This window comes from Glycine max, chromosome 19 (genome assembly GCF_000004515.6).
Source record: "Glycine max cultivar Williams 82 chromosome 19, Glycine_max_v4.0, whole genome shotgun sequence".
In the NCBI taxonomy this organism is placed as follows: domain Eukaryota; kingdom Viridiplantae; phylum Streptophyta; class Magnoliopsida; order Fabales; family Fabaceae; genus Glycine; species Glycine max.
The window spans coordinates 4,676,296-4,698,299 of NC_038255.2; the positions used below are offsets into that span (position 1 = coordinate 4,676,296).

At 43.1% G+C, this 22,004-nt stretch overlaps 1 protein-coding gene across 1 annotated transcript in view; it reads right to left on the reverse strand.

Annotated features, from left to right (window-relative positions):
* Positions 1 to 639: 639 nt before the first annotated feature.
* The window catches only part of LOC106797281 (tRNA (guanine(37)-N1)-methyltransferase-like), a 33,340-nt gene continuing 11,975 nt past the window's right edge, over positions 640 to 22,004 (reverse strand). Inside the window, exon 7 of the mRNA XM_014771545.1 lies at positions 640 to 801. Within this exon, the coding sequence (XP_014627031.1) occupies positions 640 to 801 (162 nt within the window). The remainder of the gene's footprint in view (positions 802 to 22,004) is intronic.

Below are 22,004 nucleotides of genomic sequence, written 5' to 3' on the forward strand. Positions count from 1 at the left end.
AATGAATTTAGTCATTAGTATCCTTAAATACAATATATGAAACAAAATTTATTTATTCACTATATAAGGTTGTACCATGGCAGCCACCTCAAACCGGATAATATATCAAAACATAACAGTCATAAAGACTTAATCATGATATTTACAATGTAATGAACCATTCTAAATAAACATGAATGCGTGATATTTTACTATGTCAACTTACAGAAAGGTTAATACGCTAATCTAAAATTTGTCCATAATTACTGAAATGAAGGCTTTTGGAAGCTGAAACAGGACAAATAGTTCCTGATCTTCTCTTGTCTCCTTAGTTCTTCAGTGATTGGAAGGGTACCCTTTCCACTCTGTCCTTATAATCTTGCTCCTGTGCGAATTTCATATGGACGCTGAATGACTTTCTTTTCAATTTTTGACCCTGGACTCCTTTTAGAGTTTGATTGTCTTTGGTTGAGGTGGGGCTCATGTTTTCATCTGGATATAAGTTGGGACAAAATTTATCCTTCTTTTTCAAAAGCCACAATTGAAGGGCATTTGGACTAAAGTTTTCCTCCTCAAGAATGAAGATTTCTTTTTCCTTTACTTCCCCCCCATCCAAAACAGAGAAAAGATCCTTCTTGCTCATGTTGCATAAAGTGGGATTTATGCTTTCATTTGGATGGATATCACTGTTGGGAAATACTCAAGTCCCACATCGGCTGCCTCACTCATTGGAGTGCAGCTTATATACCTGTTGGGCAACTTCACAAGTTCCACATCGGCTGCCTCACTCATTAGAGTGCAGCTTATATACCTGTTGGGCAACTGCACTTAATGCCAATTAGTTTTAAGATGAAATATAACTATCACAATTAAATAAATCCCTAGAAATGCGCTGTGACTAGGAATGTTCAATTTGTATTCGGACTGATGTTTTCTTTATCTGTTCTGTTTCTGATATCCTTGTCACTGCTCATTGCAACTTCAACATTGGATGCATTCTTCAGTATGCTCTTGCTAGTTCGAACCTGAGGACCAATAGTAGCTTTACCTCTTCTTGACCAAATATTTGTTGAAGTTTTCTCCACTACTTTTACGCAGCTTTCAAGGATTTCCATTTCAGAGTGCAAGGTCTGGTCCTCATTCATAATATTCAAAACTACTTATGGCACTGACAAATTGACTGATTCTATTTGATGCAGTGTGGGGGAGGTGCTATCTGTGTGCTTGTTTCTAACATCTTGAACCAGTCCATTGAGGGAGTGCCCTTGGTGTTGACAAAATTTATCATTCAGCAGCTGTGACAGTGACCTATACATAATAATAATATAACAAGAGGAAATTTTATTAACAGCTCCTCATATATATTTTTTTATTTAGTGATAACTGAGTACAATGTTCTCACATAAAATAAAAATAGACACGTTGCATAATGTATAAATGAAAAAAAGGAGCATTTTAAATTACCATTTTATTTTGTCATTATATGCTTTCAATTTTTTTTAGGAAATTATATGCTTTCAATTTTTTTAACTAATTACTTTTTTTCCGAATATTGCGAGTTAAAGGAATCATCATTACTTCTCTAATTCTTGGGGAATTTCAATTCCTATGGTTTTTTTAATTCTGCTTCTTTTTCTTATTCTGAATTTCAATGATTGAATTACTCAACAATTTTTTTGAAAATAATTAATTCCTACTATTTTCATTCAAAAGTTTTTTTGTTTTTATTGCATGATTGTGATTGGTTTATATTTATTTTTCTCCGTTTGCTGATTGGACTCAGATATGTGAATTTGGTAAAAAGAATAGTACTTTTTTCATGAGAAGAATAATAATTATAGAGCAAGCATTGGAAAGATGAAAAATGAAATTGAATGAGTCAGAAATAGTCTCCAAGGGCAAGGAATGAGTTCAGGTTATCTTTACACAATAAAAGAAATTGTTTATACTTATGTAACAATAATTTCGAATTACATTGTTTTATATTAGAAATAAGTTGTAGCTAAAGAAAGTGAGTTTAACCAATGACTAGAGACATTCCTGTAAAAAAAAAAAAACATTACGAGAGAGATTTTAGTTTCTGCTATCAATTTACATGGCATCACACAAAAAACTTATACTACTACCCTATTATTTTTAATTATAAAAGGATTATAATTAATCAGGAGATTGAGTGGGTCTACGTGAAAATGAGAGGAGGTAGCCAGCTTTATTCAGGACAGACGAATTAGTAAGGTTGGTAGGATTTGGATTTTGGATTAAAAGAAACCTAACCGGTAATTAGCTAGCATAATGAGTGATTTAGTGTGACAGAATTGATGAGGTTTGTTTAGAAACAGTGTAAAGGAGAAGTGAGGAGTATTTGACCGAAATGGAAATGATAGTGGTTTGAATTTCCAAAGGAAGGAGAGAGAAGAAAAGGAAAGGCGGTGCTAGATTGAGGCACCCAATAATTCTCAATTTGCATTTGACATATATCTATTGCTATCTGTCTCATGTGTGATGTGGACCCCACCTTTTGTTCCAACCAGCGGTGCCATTAGTCTTCTTTACTTAGTTTCAAAGCTCACCCACCTCTCTCTCTCTCTCTCTCTCTCTCTCTCTCTCTCTCTCTCTCTCTCTCTCTCTCTCTCTCTCTCAATATATACCATATTAAATGTCATACCCTAATTTCGTTCAGGGACTATTGTTTGATGGCATGCAACCTTTGTTTGACCGCTTCGAGGTACTTGGCACCCTTTGTTGCACAATACGTGAAGTTCCGAGACATGCCGGAAATCAAAAGGAAGCATTGTTACGCAATCCGTGAAATTCCGTAAAATGCCAGAAATCAAAAGGAAGTATTGTTACGCAATTCGTGAGTTTCCATAACATTTCAAAAGCTAAAAAAGGAGTAATTACATGATCCGTAAGGTTCCGTAACCTTATGGAAAGAAAACAAGTATCGTTACGAAATTCGTAAAGTTTCGTAACATTACGGAAAAAGAATCACCAAAAAAGTAAAGGGGGTGTATTTAGTAAAAAGGGGGTGCAAATAGCAACCAGGCCCACTTGGGCCTTCCAGGATGTTCCTCCAGAAGGCGGTTGCTTCTGGAGGAAGCAACCTGGCTCGCCTGGGCGAGCTGGGTGGCAAGCTCCTCCCCTATTTTCCTATAAATAGAGGGAGGAGTGAAGAAGAAAAGGGTTCAGCCCTTCTGGTACTTCGTAATCACTTAAAATTAGTGAGGAAAATTGTTTCCGTGAAGAAAATCCAAGCCGAGGCGCTTCCGTAACGTTTCCGTGGGTGATTTCGCGAAGATTTTCAACCATTCTTTGTCGTTCGTCGTTCGTTCTTCGTCCTTCTTCGGTCTTCAACCGGTAAGTTCCCGAAATCGAACTTTTCAATTCATTCTATGTACCCTTGGTGGTCCCCATTTGTTTCGCGTACTTTTATTCTCGTTTCATTTACTTTCCGTACCCCCTTTTGACGTGCTTTAGTCATTTGCTTAAGTCATTTTCTCGCCTAATCAAAAAATAAAATAAATTTCCACCGATCATTTGATTTGTAATATCCGTTAATTTCTGTTAAAATGAAATCCGACCGTTCAGTCATGCCGTAACCACGTTGGATACCAAAAAGAGGTAAAATAATAATATAATAATAAAAAAATATCTTTTAGTAAAATAAACCAAAAAAAGCAATCGTACATTTCTCTTTGGGATTTCTCTTTCTTGATTGAATTGACTAATAACTAAAGTGAAACTAAGGCTAAAATCAACTCGCAAAGTCAAGCTCATCCGCAAAAAATCACTAAAAAGGATTTAAAGGTTCGATACCTCAATTTTTCTCACCAAGTAAAAATGGGTCATTTTAAGGTCCAACGCCTTAAAAGGACCTCCTTCCAAGTAAAAAGAATCGCTTGATTCGCCCTTTAGAAAGAACTACGTAGGTCTGATTTCCTCTTCGATGGAGGGTACGTAGGAGCAAGAGCTCCGCTTTTGTCGACCTCAAAAATAAAAAAGAAATAAAAGTTTAGATACACAATTTCACACAATCCTAATTTAAGGCTGTTGTCCTTTGGGACAAACGTGAGAGGTGCTAATACCTTCCTCAAACGTAAATACAACTCCCGAATCTGGAATATTCTTCATGACCGGTTTCCTTCGGTTTTTTCGACGTTTTCCACAAATAAACATTGGTGGCAACTCCGCGCATTTTTCCTCCTTTGGAAGATGCACCCGTGAGCCTCACCTCACTCGCCCGTAAAAGGGTAGGTTGCGACAGTTGGCGACTCCACTGGGGACTGTTTTTGCGAGTTAGGCCTATTTTAGGAAATTGTGGAATTCTGAAACTTTGTGTGTGCATTTTTTTTGAATTGTGTAAATATAATAAATGTTGTCTTTTCCACATTTTTACATTGCATTCTAAGCACCCACGGGTTTGAGTAAAAAAGGGGCCCTATACCCGGGTCCATGGGAATTTAAGGAGTGGAGGTGAATCTATGATCATGCTAGGTCTCCGACTTGCTTGATAATAGTGAAACCTCGTCTAGAGCTTTCTCTCTTTATAATGTGTTGTCGCTGGTATTCCATACCGCCGCAATATTATTATCTTGAGTGATGATACCTCTAGAAAACAGCCATGCGAGATATGGATCGTCGAAAGTAGTTATTAGAGACCCCTAGATATTATCCTATAGGTCCCCAAATAGGGGCATGGAGCAAACACGCTCTGTGCCATTTGTTCTCATGCATTCTTCTGCAAATAGCACATAAATTATAGTTTTGTTGTATAGCTAGTGATATTTTGTCTCTCTAGAGTAATTCGTCACTTTTTAATACATACGTTGGGGCACCGCAATGCCTAGAACATAGTATTAAAAAGATGGATCTTTTTCGGTCTCGTATATGTAAATTACCACTTGTTTTTTTCTTTTCGTCTCATGCATACGCATTGCATCATTCATATCGGAGCCTTGATTCACCCCTTTTTTAGGTAAATGATGGGGACAAATCAAATCGGAAAAAGATTCTATCAAGTCAAGATTAAGGGCCTAGATGTCACTAGCCTTAAGGAGTTGGGACGGTTGATGGGACCCCTCCAAAGGCAAGCCTTCCGCAAAATATACGGAAAGATTTTAGATTTGACCACAGCGGAGGTATTTACAGAAGCCATTGTATCCCTCGCCCAATACTTTGACCAGCCGTTGAGATGCTTCACGTTTGGGGACTTCCAAATAGTACCGACTGTTGAAGAATTTGAGGAGGTTTTAGGATGCCCTCTTGGGGGAAGAAAACCGTATCTTTTCTCTGGGTTTCTTCCCTCCTTGGGCAAGATTGCAGCTGTGGTCGGAGATTCGGCGAGAGAGTTGGATCGTATGAAGCAAACTCGAAATGACGTAGTGGGCCTACCGCGGAAATACTTGGAAGGCAAGGCAAGGGATATGGCGAATCAAGAAGAGTGGGTCCCGTTTGCGGATATACTAGCTTTGCTAATCTTTGGGGTTGTCCTCTTTCCAAAGATGGACGGTTTGGTGGACCTAGCCGCAATTGATGCTTTCCTTGCATATCACCATAGCAAGGAGAGCCCGGTAGTAGCTATCTTGGCGGACTTATTTGATACATTTGACCGAAGGTGCGAGAAGAATAGCACACGGATTGTCTGCTGCTTACCCACTCTTTGTGTGTGGTTGATTTCGCACCTATTCCAACAAGACATAAGGCATCCGTGTCCGCTTCAAAGTTATTGCTCGTGCATCAAAAAGAGAAGAGTAGATTGGGACCAATACTTGGCTGGGATAGGAGGCAGCACAATCAACTGGTTTCCTCGATGGAAGGAAGGAAAGAAGGGAGTTTTCTTCTCATGTGGGGACTACCCAAATGTTCCGTTGATAGGGACGAGGGGTTGTATTAACTATAATCCCACACTTGCTATAAGACAGTTAGGGTACCCTATGAGGGGAGCACCGATGGAAGAGAGCCTCTTGCCTTTCCTTGTGAGAGATTTCGGCACGCAAAGTCTCAAGATTGTACAAAGAGTCCACAAGGTGTGGGAAAGCCCATTAAGGAAAGACAAAGAACTTAGGGGCATCCGTAATGGCATCATCGGTGGTTATCATGAATGGCTAAGAGTTCATACACGAGGGTTAGATTGGCTCTCCAAGTTGAAAATTATCAACGAGGAGAACTTCGAAGCTCCGGAAGAGGATGAAGAAGTCCAAGCTCTAAAATTAGAGCTAGGAAAGGCAAGACTCGCCAAAGAAAAATTCAAGTTAGTTGCTACAGACGTACAAAAAGAGTGTGCTGAATTACGAGAGGAAAATGCGGCTACCGCAAGAGCCCTCGAACGAGAAACCAATAGGGCTCGCAAGGAAGAGCATGGTCGAGATAAATTTTGAGGAGCTTTGTGGGGCAGCAACAATGAGCTCAAGCTCCGGAGAGAGGAAAGAGACCAGTTACGAGTACATGGCATGGTCTTAAAAGAGGAGTTAGCTGCTTGCTCAAGATCCAAGAGGAGTTTGGCCCAACACTTAGAAGCCATGGAGCAAAGCATGCTAGCTATAATAGGGCAGTACAAAGAAGAGTTAAACAAGTCTTTGACCCATGAACAAAAACTAGTAGAGGACTTCGCACAAGCGTACGCCGAGAAGGAAGCAAGAGGGAGGGTGATTGATTCATTGCATCAAGAAGCGACCATGTGGATGGATAGGTTCGCCTTGACCTTAAATGGAAGTCAAGACCTCCCGCGACTACTAGCCAAAGCAAAGGCCATCGCTGAAGTGTGTTCAGCCCCAGAGAAAATTCACGGGCTAATCAATTACTGTCAACACATGATAGATTTAATGGCCCATATAATTAGAAACCGTTAGTTTCTGTTGTAACACTTTTGTATGATCTTGGCTAGATAAAAGCTTTTGTTCCTTTTTATAAAAAGAGAAGTTTTGAAACTCATCACATTGTCTAAAAAGGCCTTGAGGTGGATCCAAGTGCTCTGATCATTCATTAGCACATTCATGTTTTGGTGGCATACTCACCACTGTTTGTTTCTTTAGGGAACTCACCATAACTAAAAAAGCGCAAAGGCACCCCTATAACACCCGATCCAGAAGTAAGATGGATAACGAAGAGGGAGTGCAAGAACAGATGAAGGCCGACCTATCGGCCTTAAAAGATCAAATGGCTTCTATCATGGAGGCCATGCTAAAGCTTCAAAAAACTATAGAAGATAATGCCACGGCGGCCGCTTCCAATACAGCTAGGGAAGCGGAACCGGTGCTACAACCTGCAATAAACTTGGGCCGAGACAGAAACGCGACAGTTTTTAATCGGAGGTATAGTCCTCAAGCCTACCCTTATGGTTTGCCTCCAGACTTCACTCCCTGTACCGCTCCAGACGATTTGAGCCAAACCCCTACTTTCGAGGGCAAGCTCTCTCCTCATGCCGACTATCCTCTGCAGGAAGATGATGAAGGAGATGCCCATTTAGGCCCTCTACTTCCCCTCAAGGAACCGACCCCTCATGAGTTGCCCCAACCAAACATAGTCCGCCACGTCCCATCTCCATCCGCACCCGTTAAGGAACTCGTTCTCATTGCGAAAGACAAGGGAAAGATTGATCTACTTGAAGAGAGGCTGAGAGCGGTAGAAGGCCTCGGTAACTATCCGTTCTCGGATTTAGCGGATCTGTGTCTGGTACCTGACATCATCATTCCTCCCAAGTTTAAAGTACCGGATTTTGATAAATACAAAGGGACGACGTGACCAAAAGGTCATCTTCGGATGTATTGCCAAAGGATGGGGGCATACTCTACGGACGAAATGTTGTTAATGCACTTCTTTCAAGACAGCTTAGCCGGAGCAGCAGTGGCGTGGTACACCCATTTGGAAGCTTCTCAGATTCGGTCATGGAAAGACTTGGCAACTGCCTTCATTAGGCAGTACCAATACAACACAGATATGGCTCCTAATCGGAACCAACTTCAGAGCATGACCAAACGGGAACATGAGTCCATTAAAGAATATGCTCAAAGGTGGAGAAACCTAGTAGCCCAAGCCGTCCCACCTATGACTGAAAGGGAAATGATCACGATTATGGTAGATACGTTGCCTACGTTCTACTACGAGAAGCTGATAGGATATATGCCGGCTAAGTTTGCAGACCTCGTCTTCGCCGGAGAAAGAATCGAGTCCGGACTGAGGAAATGCAAGTCTGAATATGCCTCCAACGTTGCCCCCAACAACAATAGAAGAGCCCCAATGGTGGGCACACGGAAAAAGGAAGGAGATACCCACGCGGTCACCACCGCCCCAACATGGATGAAAACGCCCCAAAATGCCTAAAACTCATACCCACACAACCACCCGAACTTTTCGATCTGAGCCGGAAGTTCCCTCCCAACTCAAGTGGAAGGGCCTCCCGCAACAGAAAAAACGCCTGCCCAACACACAACTCCAGCCATTCCCCGGCCAGCCAATAATACAACTCCTGGGGCGAGCTATAACAATGCACGACGTCCCCCGAGAGACGAGTTCTCTTATGTTCCCATGGCGTATTATGAGTTGTGGCCCTCATTATTGGAAAATCATTTGGTGGTGGCCATACCCGGGAAGGTCTTCCAGCCACCATACCTCAAGTGGTACAACTCAAATGCCACATGCGCATACCATAGTGGAGCCCCCGGACACAACATTGACTCTTGCCTGCCATTCAAGTATAAGGTGCAACACCTAATAAATGCCAGCTGGCTATCATTTCAAGAAGAGGGCCCCAATGTTAAAACCAATCCACTAGCCAGTCATGGAGGAGCTAGCGTAAATGCCATCGAAAAGGATAGGCCGTTAGGGTCAAAGAGATTAGAAGATGTGGCTACGTCTAGACGATTCATCTACCAGTCGTTGTAGACAACATGCATGGTCTCTCGTGGCGGAGGCAAAAGTGACGAATGTCTGTTTCATCTCGGGGAATCACACGACATGGAAACCTGCCCCGCGGTGGAAGAATTACTTCAACAGCTCATGGACTGGGGGCAGCTCGAAGTGTCCGAGGGAGATAGGGAAGAACCGCAGATTTGCATGCAGTCGGCAGAAAGGAAGGTTCCCCCAACCCCCAAAGCCTTAGTAATATGTTTCACTAGGAATGTGACCGACTCCAGGTCCGAGTACCCCCCGACAGTGCCCAAGCCAATGCCGTTTCCTATCAAAGCAATAAGGTCGTTCCATGGAAGTATACCCCTCACACTTTTGGAGAAAGGGCTGCAACCGAGGTTGACTCCTTGTCGGCCAAGGTGACCAACATTACCGGCCTTAGTGGTGTAACCCGCAGTGGCCGGGTGTTTGCTCCCCCTCACTCAGCGGAATTTCCCTCCAAGGGGAAAGCACCCATGATCCAAGAGCCCGCAGACGTGGCCACCCCCTCAAAAGAAGTCAATCCCCCGGTGGTAAAAGGAGCTGAAAAGAAAGAAGGCCTTCAAGGAAAGGCGGTGACCTTGGAAGAGGCTTATGAGTTCCTTCGTCTCATCCAACAAAGTGAGTTTAAAGTAGTTGAGCAACTGAATAAAACTCCGACAAGGATCTCTTTGCTCGAACTGCTCATAAACTCTGAGCCTCATCGTGCACTATTGGTAAAGGTCCTCAACGAAGCCCACGTAGCACATGACATCTCAGTCGAGGGTTTCGAAGGCATTGTTAATCATATAACCACCAATAACTATATCTTGTTCGCAGAAGAAGAGATTCCCGTTGAGGGGAGAGGGCACAACAAGGCTCTATATGTGTCTGTCAGATGCATGGACCATGTCATCGCTAAGGTGCTCATCGACAATGGTTCAATTTTTAAATGTGATGCCAAAGACCACCTTGGAGAAACTTCCTTTTAATGCGTCACGTCTAAAACCAAGTTCGATGGTACTACGAGCCTTTGACGATAGTCGGCGGAAGGTGATGGGGGAAATCAACATCCCCATTCAGATAGGCCCCCACACTTGCAATGTGGTTTTTCAAGTGATGGACATAAATCCCGCCTACAGTTGCCTTTTGGGGAGACCCTGGATTCACGCGCTAGGAGTGGTCCCTTCGATGCTTCACCAGAAGTTGAAATTCGCGGTTGGTGGACTCTTGGTGATAGTGTCAGGCGAAGAAGATATGTTGGTGAACTGGCCCTCCTCCGTGCCATATGTGGAAGCAACAGAGGAATCATTGGAAACAGCTTTCCAATCCTTCGAGGTGGTGAGTTGTGCCTTTGTGGAAACGAGTCTGTTGCTGCCTTGTCTCTGTAATGCGGCCCTAATGGTGGCACGGGTGATGCTCAGGCACGGTTATGAGCCCGGAATGGGTCTGGGCAAGGACAGCCACGGGAATGCCGATGTGGTCGACATTAGGGGGAACCCGTACAAATATGGGGGTGGGTATGAACCTGGGAAACCGGGAAGAAGGAATGCACCATCAAGACTCCGGGTAGATAGGGCATGGCCCGACCATGTTAGCCAGTGTTTCACAAGTGTCGGGATAATGTTCGAAGAAGAGGTGGTGGCAATAGGAGAGGAGTCTCCACAAGATCCGCCAAGTTTCGTACGACTGTGCCATCCCAATTCCCAAGTGGGGAACTGGCGCGTGATGAGCCAGTCGGAAGTCTATACCGCTGATTCAATGTAATTAGAGGCTATAGATTCCTTTCTCTTTTGTTTTGTGAAACCTACCTTATTAATTAACAAAGAGATCTTGTTTCATCTGTTCTTGCGATTCCACCTTTTCTCATATTATTTTGCATGTTTTTGTGTTTTGTCTTGAATGGTTTAGATATGAGGGTCGATCCTTTGAGGATCCTAACAATGAGGGTTTGATAATCGATTTCGACCGAAAAGTAAGTCAAACAATAAACGAAGAAGAGGAAGAGGACGTCCTTTCACCAGAGTTGGAAAGGTTGATCGCTCAGGAAGAACGCGAAATGAAGCGTCACCAAGAGGAAACCGAACTGATAAACTTAGAGACCGGGGAGGGAAAGAAAGAAGTGAAAGTAGGAACCGGTATGACTGCACCTATCCGCCAAGGTTTGATAACCCTTCTTGAAGAATATCAAGACATTTTTTCATGGTCGTACCAAGACATGTCAGGTCTGGACCTCGACATTGTGCAACATAAGTTGCCATTGAATCCTGGGTCTTCCCCGGTTAAGCAAAAACTACGAAGGATGAGACCCAAAATGTCTTTGAAAATTAAAGAAGAAGTGAGAAAGCAGTTCGATGCGGGTTTCTTGGTTGTAGCTCGATACCTGGAGTGGGTAGACAATATTGTCCCGGTCCCAAAAAAAGGATGGCAAAGTACGAATGTGTGTAGACTATCGGGACTTAAACCGAGCTAGTCCTAAAGACAATTTTCCCTTGCCACACATTGATATACTGGTAGATAATACAGCCAAGTTCGCCCTTTTCTCCTTTATGGATGGTTTCTCAAGGTATAATCAGATAAAGATGGCACCCAAAGATGTGGAGAAGACTACTTTCGTCACCCTATGGGGAACATTCTGCTACAAAGTGATGGCCTTCGGGCTGAAAAATGTTGGGGCAACCTATCAACGTGCCATGGTAGCATTGTTCCACGACATGATGCATAAAGAGATAGAAGTCTATGTAGATGACATGATTGCCAAATCTCGGACCGAGGATGAACACCTTGTCAATATGCGTAAGCTGTTTGGAAGGCTGCGAAAATACCAACTGGAACTAAACCACGCCAAGTGCACCTTCGGGGTGAAATCGAGGAAGTTATTGGGATTTATCGTGAGCCAGAAAAGGATAGAGATAGATCCCGAGAAAGTGAAGGCCATTCTTGAAATGCCAGAGCCACGCATGGAGAAGCAGGTTCGAGGTTTCCTGGGCAAGTTGAATTACATCGCGAGATTTATCTCGTAACTCACCCCTACCTGCGAGCCCATCTTCAAACTATTGTGTAAGAACCAGGCGGTCCTGTGGAACAGCGACTGCCAAGAGGCCTTCGAAAAAATCAAGCAGAGCCTCGTGAATCCCCCGGTGCTCATGCCACCTGTAACAGGAAGACTTCTTTTCCTGTACATGACTGTGTTAGACAAGTCTATGGGGTGCGTGTTGGGTCAGCACGATGACTCTGGGAAAAAGGAACAAGCCATTTACTATTTAAGCAAGAAGTTTACCGCCTGTGAGATGAATTACTCAATGTTGGAAAGGACATGTTGTGCCTTGGTATGGGCGTCACATCGTCTTAGGCAGTACATGCTCAGTCATACCACGTGGCTTATTTCCAAAATGGATCCCGTGAAATACATCTTTGAGAAGTCGGCCCTCACGGGATGAATCGCTAGGTGGCAGGTACTACTATCTGAATTCGATATTGTGTACGTCACCCAAAAGGCGATAAAGGGAAGCGTCTTGGCAGATTATTTGTTACCGGCCGATACACCCCGAGTTCCCGGATGAAGACATCATGGCCATATTCGAAGAAAAGCGGACGCACGAGGATATAGACAAATGGATTGTTTGTTTCGATGATGCATCTAATGCTTTGGGTCATGGAGTAGGGGCAGTCCTTGTATCCCCAGATGATCAATGTATTCCTTTCACGGCCAAGCTAGGTTTCGATTGTACCAACAATATGGCCGAATATGAAGCGTGCGCCCTTGGGATTCAAGCGGCCATTGATTTTGACGTAAAGCTACTCAAAGTGTATGGAGACTCGGCTTTGGTAATATGCCAGTTGAGAGCAAAATGGGAAACTAGGGATCAAAAGTTGATACTCTATCAAACTCATATCTTGAAGTTAGCCAAATTCTTTGACGACATTTCTTTCCAGCACATACCTCGGGAAGAGAACCAAATGGCCGATGCATTGGCCACCTTGGCATCCATGTTTCAACTTGCCTCACACGGGGATCTGCCATACATTGAATTCAGATCTCGGGGTAAGCCGGCACATTGTTGTGCGATAGAGGAAGAGCAAGATGGGAAACCGTGGTATTTCGACATCAAACAGTATGTCGAGAACAAAGAATACCCACCAGGGATTTTCGACAATGACAAAAGAATGTTAAGGAGATTGGCTACTGGTTTCTTTGTGAGTGATACCATCCTGTACAAACGAAACCACGACATGACCCTCCTGCGATGCGTAGATGCCAAAGAGGCGAACTACATGATTGAGGAAATCCATGGGGGTTCATTTGGGACACATGCCAATAGGCATGCTATGGCCAGGAAGATCCTTAGAGCAGGTTACTACTGGCTCACTATGGAAAGCGATTGCTGCGCCCATGTAAGGAAATGCCATAAATGTCAAGCGTACGCGGACAATGTCATTGTTTTGCCACATCCTCTGAATGTCATGTCCGCCCCTTGGTCTTTTTCCATGTGGGGAATAGATGTCATTGGGGCCATCGAACCCAAAGCTTCGAACGGTCATCGCTTCATTCTCGTGGCGATAGATTATTTCACCAAATGGGTCGAAGCGACTTCTTATACCAATGTCACGAGGAGTGTGGTGGTCAGATTCATAAAGAAGGAACTGATTTGTCGATACGGACTCCCTAAAAAGATCATTACTGACAATGGCACCAATATGAATAACAAAATGATGCAGGAAATGTGCGGGGATTTCAAGATCCAGCATCATAACTCCACCCCCTATCGGCCAAAGATGAACGGGGCTGTGGAGGCTACAAATAAAAATATTAAGAAGATTATTCAGAAGATGATGGTGTCATACAAAGATTGGCATGAGATGTTGCCTTTTCCCCTGCATGGATATTGAACCTCGATACGAACTTCTACTGGAGCAACGCCGTAATCCTTGGTTTATGGGATGGAAGCGGTACTCCCATTTGAGGTAGAGGTCCCTACTCAGAAGATACTAGCGGAATCGGGCCTAGAAGAATCAGAGTGGGCTCAAACACGCTACGACCAAATCAACCTTATTGAAGGTAAGCGTTTGACGACCATGAGCCATGGGCGCCTGTATCAACAAAGGATAAAGAACACATTCGACAAGAAGGTACGCCCGCACAAGTTCAATCAGGGGGACCTTGTCCTAAAAAAGATATCCCACGCTGTTAAAAATAATCGAGGGAAGTGGGCCCCGAATTACGAAGGACCTTTCGTTGTGAAAAGGGCTTTTTCAAGGGGGGCTCTGGTACTCACCAACATGGATGGCGAGAAGCTACCCTCACCCGTGAACTCCGATGTCGTTAAACGATATTACGCTTGAAATCTAGGGCAATTGAGGAAATCGCTGCGTGTTCTTTTTGTTTTTGTGTTTGTGTGTTCTTCTTGGTTTCCTCCAGGGATTCCTGTCCGCTGTAATTGGCTCGTCACAGTTCTTTAAAAAAAGAGAACATGGGTCTGAGGCTTCAGTCCTCACTTTGGTTTTAAATCATGTGCAGTTTGTAATAACCTGAGCCCTTTCGCTTAGGTCATGGGGTGCCTCAAGCGCTTAATTAAAACTGAACCTAACCAGCTTTCGCTAAGAAGATTATCGCATTTGAAAACATTCATGCATACGCATACGCATGCATATTTTTGTGATAACAGGGACAGAATCGTCTTAGGCAACGGTCAGAGGTCAAGACAAGGTCAAAGGCAGAAACCAATCAAGGTAAGACGACGACGCGGTCACGATTTGCCACGCATTGTTGTTTCCTACTTTCAAGTACTTAGGGACGGACGCAAGTAGAGGCTAGGGTCACAACCGATGGGTCGTCGTCCCTTGCTTAGCTCTGGACAAATGGAAAGCACCGCTACAAGGCAGCCTAGTATCCTTTAAAATCTCCAGTAATTATTGTTGTCGTGTCTATAAAGTGAGTATTAGATGCCTAATGTACCATGAGGGGTTTCGAGTAAGCGAACGCTGACCCTTAGGAGTCTTACTTGTTTCGCCAAAAAAAAAAATGCAGGTTAGCTCGCCTGGGCGAGCTCCCCTGCACCTGCAAATAAAAAACGAGTGAGGAGGAGTTTTCCTCCACCCAAAACTCTCCCCCCTCACTTATGGGGTTGTAAGGGATGGCCTTAGGCCTATGTTGCATTCTGGAATAATGGGGCATGCCACATTGCCCCCATTCTCTTGCTATTCATGCCAAAACATGTGCCCACCAAGTGCTCGGTGAAATGCTTCAATGACATATGGGCATGGTTTTGTAAGCTTGGGATTGTGGGACTGATTTATATGTATAAGGACAACACGTAGAGGTTTAAATGAGTGCTCGAATGCGATTCTAGGCCTAGGAACCCAAGCTTTTAATTTCAATACAAGGAAGCATGACTTACGCCTAGGAATGTAAGTTTTGGTTTTGAATGTAAAAAGGCATGAATATTAGGACATGTTTGAGAGGTTTTTATTAGAATTTAAATTTGACTGCCCCATGAGGAATACCTTGCACCTAGGTAGCATGGAAAATACCTTTCAACGGTATGTATATATGTGGATATATATAGCATGGAAATGCCTTGCAAAGTGTGTGAATATATGGCATAAAAATACCTTGCAAAGTGTGAATGTATAGCAAATAATGCATTTCAAAAATCTGTATATGTAGGATAGGTAGCGTAAAAATGCCTTTCAAAATATGTATATTTATGGATAGGTAGCATAAGGAGCCTTTCAAAAAAAATGTACCCATGTCAAAAATGGCACGAGAATGCTTCCCAAATGAATATATGATGTGGAATTGCCTTTCAAGTGTAGATAGATGACATGAAAGTTCCTTCTCAAATAAATGCAAGTGTGTGCGTGACATGAGATGGACTCTCAAATGTGCATATATGTATAAATAAATGTGAATGAAACAAAATTTTTTATGTTAATAAAATACTTCAAATGTGCGTAGGTAATTTTTGGTAGCAAAATACTTTGAATATGGACATGTGTAATTTTGGCACAATACCTTGAGCATGCATATATGAATTCTTTTCAAAAAATATATATGTGGTAACTGGAATGTTTTGAATATCCTTGTATATTGATAAATAGCAGGATACTTGGCACGTATGCACGTTGGTAAATGTTCTTCTTTAAGGAGATGTGGGCACAAATTTGTTCTAAATCGAAAGGATTAGCATGCCATTTTTGCTTTAAAATAGCATTTCCATGTAAACTAACTTTCCAAATGTTTTCCCTCGCAGGAAATGGCTCTGAGAAAGCTCTCCGCATAGAGATCTAGGAGGGATGCCGCGGCCGAAGGAACCAGCACCGCACCTGAGTTTGACAGCCATCGTTTCTGGAGCACAGAGCACCAGCAGCATTTCGAGGCCATCAAAGGATGGTCGTTCCACCGAGAGAGACGCGTCCAGCTCAGGGACGATGAGTACACATATTTTCAGGAAGAGATAGTTCGCCGGCGTTGGGCGTCGTTGGTCATTCCCATGGCTAAGTTTGACCCAGATATAGTCCTAGAGTTTTACGCTAATGCTTGGCCCACGATGGAGGGTGTGCAGGACATGTAGTCATGGGTAAGGGGCCAGTGGATTCCTTTTGATGCAGATGCCCTCAGCCAGTTCCTGGGTGACCCGCTAGTGTTAGAGGAGGGCCATGAGTGCGAGTTTAGTTAGAGAAGGAACCGGGCCGATGGATTTGACGAAGAGGCCATTGCCTAGTTGTTATGCATACCGGGTCAGGATTTTGCCTGAATCGCTGCCGAGAGGCGGGTGCGGATCATGCGCACCAGCATGACCACCTTGACTCAAATGTGGATGACGTTGCTGCTCAGTAACATCCAGCCCAGCGATCATAACTCTGACCTCCCTTTGCCGAAGTGTCAGCTGGTGTATGCCATCCTGACACAGATGAACGTCCATGTGGCTCAGTTGATCGCTGACGTCATTTATTTATTTGCAGGTATGCCACCTACCAGGCACCCTCTAGACCCGGATAAGTCTAACAAGGCCTTGGGGTTTCCAGCATTGATCACGGGTCTCTGCTAGTCATTCAGGGTTCCCGTCACACCTAGTAAGGTGATTCGACCGCCGATCACCCGGGCCTTCATTGAGAAGTATTGCACGCCTAGACAAGCGCAGGGTGATGCACCGCAGGCCACAGACGCACCGTCACCACCTCATCAGGCTGATCCAGCTGGGTCATTTGGCATGGAGCGGTATTTGCAGCACTTGGTTCGCCAGCAGGCGGCCAACCACAGGGGGCAGGTGCAGATCCATGAGTGTCTCTACCAGCTCAGCCTCAGTCAGTAGAGCCAGGGTTTCGCTCCTTTTTCGTGCCCTACTCCAGATCAATTCAGGGCGGAGGTCGCATGGCCCGGAGATTGTCTTGAGGCCCAGGCAGGGGTGGCGCCTGCAGAGGCTCCCGGCGATGCAGAGGAGGCCCTCATGGATGAGGAGATGACAGATTTACTCGGTTTCTTGGGAGGGAGTGGAGCCACATGACCGGGGGATCCCCAGATTCATATTCTCTCTTATGTTTCCTCTTTTATCTGTTACATATCATTTTATCTTTATAACTTGAGGGACTAACGTTTGTTTTGTTTTTTTATTGTCTCTTGTTTTGTGCATACATGTTGTTTGGACTGTTGCGTTAGTGCTTACTTCGTTATTGTCGATAATGTTTGTTGGAATTCCGGAACCTTGTAGAGTTTTCCTTTAGGAACGTCGTCCTAAAAATAAAACGAACAAAAAATCATGATAACGCCAAGAATAGAAAAAAGAAAGAGGCGTTGTGAACAAATGTTGTGTCTATATATAAAGAAAAGAAAAGAGTTTTTATATGTAAAAAATGTATGGAAAGATTTTGTGTGTGTGTAGATAAGGTGTGAAAAGAAATTCTTGGGTAATGAGGGTATATAAAGAAATTTTTGTATAAACCACGAGTGTATGCTGAAAAACGAAAAAGAAATCTTTGAACAGGAATAGAGTTTTTATATAGACCGTGTTGATATAAAGAGAAAGAGTTTTGATACGTGTGTATACAGAGAAAGTTTGTCGTGTATAGGAATGTTGGTGTACAAAGAAAAGCTTTTCTCATAGATGGCAATGGATGTATAGTTTTTGCAAACATAAAAAATGAAACTAAAAAGAAAAAGAAAGAAAGACCTCGAAGGTCGGCATGTTATGGTCATAGGAAGCATAAATCATTCGTAGAGAGCAAACATATCTTTTGGAAACAAGAGACTGACGCTAAGAGTTTATTTTCCAGAATAACCGAGATGAGAATGGATGGATTCATTGAACCGATGAAAGAACATAATTTGGAAATATTGGGTCTACATGTGTAAATCCCAAGCCTTAGTATCACAATGCCATAAACTGGATGCTTGAGTACCCACCTAGCGGTAGTCATGACTAATTTTGCACGTTGTTCCCAAATCATCAATGTTACGCGTGCCTCGTGGAAATAATGTGGAAATTCAACCCGAGACCGACACCTTGACACGCGAATTTGTTTTGCCCCAGATATCAAAATCAGGGTCGCGCAATGAAAAGACCATGTTGAGACACAACCTTAAGCTACTTTGAACCTTGGCCCATGAAAAGAATCCTCATCCTTTCCCTCGAAGAAAAGGACAGCAGAATCTCCTCAAGGGAGAGCGAATAACGAATGCTAAAACCCGAATTCCTAATCAAAGATAGGAAAGGAAGAAATGAAAAGAAAGAAAAGAAAAGGAAAAGAAGGATTCCCGATCGAAGATCGCAAGAAAGTAAAAAGGAAAAGATCGGAGGAAAACAGAATAATTCCCGATCAATAATGGAAAGCAAGAAAGAGAACAGGAGATCTTCGGACCAGATGAATTTTCAGCGAGGTAAATAACCGCCGGCAAAGGGAAAACCCATTTTTAAAGTGGTTCTTCCTTTGGGATTGTCATTCGAAGTCGCTCTCGACTGGCGATGTCCTGCCCCACCTAAACAAAGAGGAAAAGACCGAAACACCCAGCTTCCTCTCCAAAAACACTACCCTCGAGAAAATCCTATTGATCCGTGATCGTGCGTGTGATCTTTTGGTTCGATAGGAAATCATGTGAAAAATAAAGTCATGGTGCAGTTATGGTTTGAGATTAGGGTAAAAGACTTGCCTGTGTGAGTTTTTATACACTATGAGTGATTTTATTCCCAGATTCAGTTTGACCCGACATTTCCCCTGAATGTTCATTTAAAAGCTAAATGTTGACATCATGCCCTTTATTTTTGGTTACAAGGAAAATTACTTTTGACACGGATATATTGTTTCAATAAGATATGGTGCTCTCGCGAATGATTTATTTTTCCTTGCTACAGCATGTTTGCCTTTTTAGGTGAAAAAACCCGGTGGACCATTCGGTCCCGCCAACAAATCTTATTAGGAGACCCATGAGTTGATTGCCTAGCGTTGTTCATGCGTCCTCCACCATCGAGTCTGGAGCCCCACGAATTGATTGCCTAGTGTAGTTCGTCTATCCTCCACCCTCAAATCTTATTCGGAGACCCATGAATTGATTGCCTAGCGTTGTTCATGTGTCCTCCACCATTGAGTCTGGAGCCCCACGAATTGATTGCCTAGTGTTGTTCGTTTATCCTCCACCCTCAAATCTTATCCGGAACCCTATGAATTAATTGTCATTCATGCATCCTCCACCATCGAGTCTGGAGCCCCACGAATTGATTGCCTAGCGCTGTTCATCTATCCTCCACCCTCAAATCTTATCCGGAGCCCCATGAATTGATTGTCATTCATGCATCCTCCACCATCAAGTCTGGAGCCCCACGAATTGATTGCCTAGCGTTGTTCGTCTATCCTCCACCCTCAAATCTTATCCGGAGCCCCATGAATTGATTGTCATTCATGCATCCTCCACCATCGAGTCTGGAGCCCCACGAATTGATTGCCTAGCGCTGTTCGTCTATCCTCCACCCTCAAATCTTATCCGGAGCCCCATGAATTGATTGTCATTCATGCATCCTCCACCATCGAGTCTGGAGCCCTACGAATTGATTGCTTAGCGCTGTTCGTCTATCCTCCACCCTCAAATCTTATTCGGAGCCCCATGAATTGATTGTCATTCATGCATCCTCCACCATCGAGTCTGGAGCCCCACGAATTGATTGTCTAGCGTTGTTCGTCAATCCTCCACTCTCAAATCTTATCCGGAGCCCCATGAATTGATTATCACTCATGCGTCCTCCACCATCAAGTCCAGAGCCTCACGAATTGATTGTTTAGCGCTGTTCGTGTATCCTCCACCGTCCTATTCGGAGCCCCATGTATTGAATGCCTAGCGCTGTTCATGTGTCCTCTGTTATCAAGCGCGGAGCTTCCGGTGGCTAGGAATTATGGTTTTTTGATATTTTCCCGATCGGTTCCTTCGCCAAACATGTGTATATGTGTATATTATGTTATTGGTGTTTTTGTTGTTTGTGTTTGTTTTGTGTTGTGCAGAGAAAGAAGCAGGAGAGACGGGAGTCGTCATAGACTAATCACGAAAAGGGAAAAGACGGACGAAATCAGTGTTTTATCTTTGCTTTCCTTTTATCTTCGATAAAAGGTAAGTAAAGAGGGGCAGCTGTCATACCCTAATTTCGTCCGGGGACTATTGTTTGATGGCATGCAACCTTTGTTTGACCGCTTCGAGGTACTTGGCACCCTTTGTTGCACAATACGTGAAGTTCCGAGACATGCTGAAAATCAAAAGGAAGCATTGTTGCGCAATCCGTGAAATTCCGTAACATGCCGGAAATCAAAAGGAAGTATTGTTACGCAATCCGTGAGTTTCCGTAACATTCCGAAAGCTAAAAAAGGAGTAATTACATGATCCATAAGGTTCCGTAACCTTACGGAAAGAAAACAAGTATCGTTACGAAATTCGTAAAGTTTCGTAACGTTACGGAAAAAGAATGACCAAAAAAAGTAAAGGGGTGTATTTAGTAAAAAAAAAGGGGGTGCAAATAGCAACTAGGCCAACTTGGGCCTTCCAGGATGTTCCTCCAGAAGGCGGTTGCTTCTGGAGGAAGCAACCTGGCTCGCCTAAGCGAGCTGGGTGGCAAACTCCTCCCCTATTTTCCTTTAAATAGAGGGAGGAGTGAAGAAGAAAAGGGTTCAGCCCTTCTAGTACTTCGTAATCACTTAAAATTAGTGAGGAAAATTGTTTCCGTGAAGAAAATCCAAGCCGAGGTGCTTCCGTAACGTTTCTGTGGGTGATTTCACGAAGATTTTCAATCATTCTTCGTCATTCGTCGTTCGTTCTTCGTCGTTCTTCGGTCTTCAACCAGTAAGTTCCTGAAATCGAACTTTTCAATTCATTCTATGTACCCTTGGTGGTCTCCATTTGTTTCGCGTACTTTTATTCTGGTTTCATTTACTTTTCGTACCCCCTTTTGACGTGCTTAAGTCATTTTCTCGCCTAATCAAAATATAAAATAAATTTCCAACGATCATTTGATTTGTAATATCCGTTAATTTCTGTTAAAATGAAATCTGACCGTTCGGTCATGCCGTAATATGGTACTGTGCTTACAACGACGGTTGTTGAACCATTGTAGATAGTAGAATTTTTTAAGACGGTTATTCAATAACCGTCTTCGAATGTTTCATTTTCAAATACAACTTTAATGACAAATCGTCCTTGTAACTATTACTTTTTACGACGGTTATATTAACAACCGTCTTAGAATCCAATAGATATTAAGGCGATTTTCAGCCCACCCGTCTTAAAATGTCATCCGCAACATGCAAAATCTAAGACGATTATTTAACAACCGTCTTAGAAAGTTCAACATTCTAAATCGGTTAAAAACAAACCGTCGTAGCATGTTTCAAAAAACAATTATTTATTTATCAACCAAATGAACAATCAAACCTCATGAATTGAAGGATACCACTTAGATTACTGCATGTTGTTGCAGAAAATAATCACCTTAATCCAAATGGAAAGAATCACATATTTATCATCAGACTTAAAACATTCAACGAACCATATACAAAACAGAAATTAGTTACATAAATTACAAATAGCAGCTTAAATTTTAAGCTTGTGTCATGTCCCGAACAATTTCATTTCATTTGTCAACAAATGGAGAATCAAACAAGAGCTAATAAGTATCTAGAAACCTTCAATA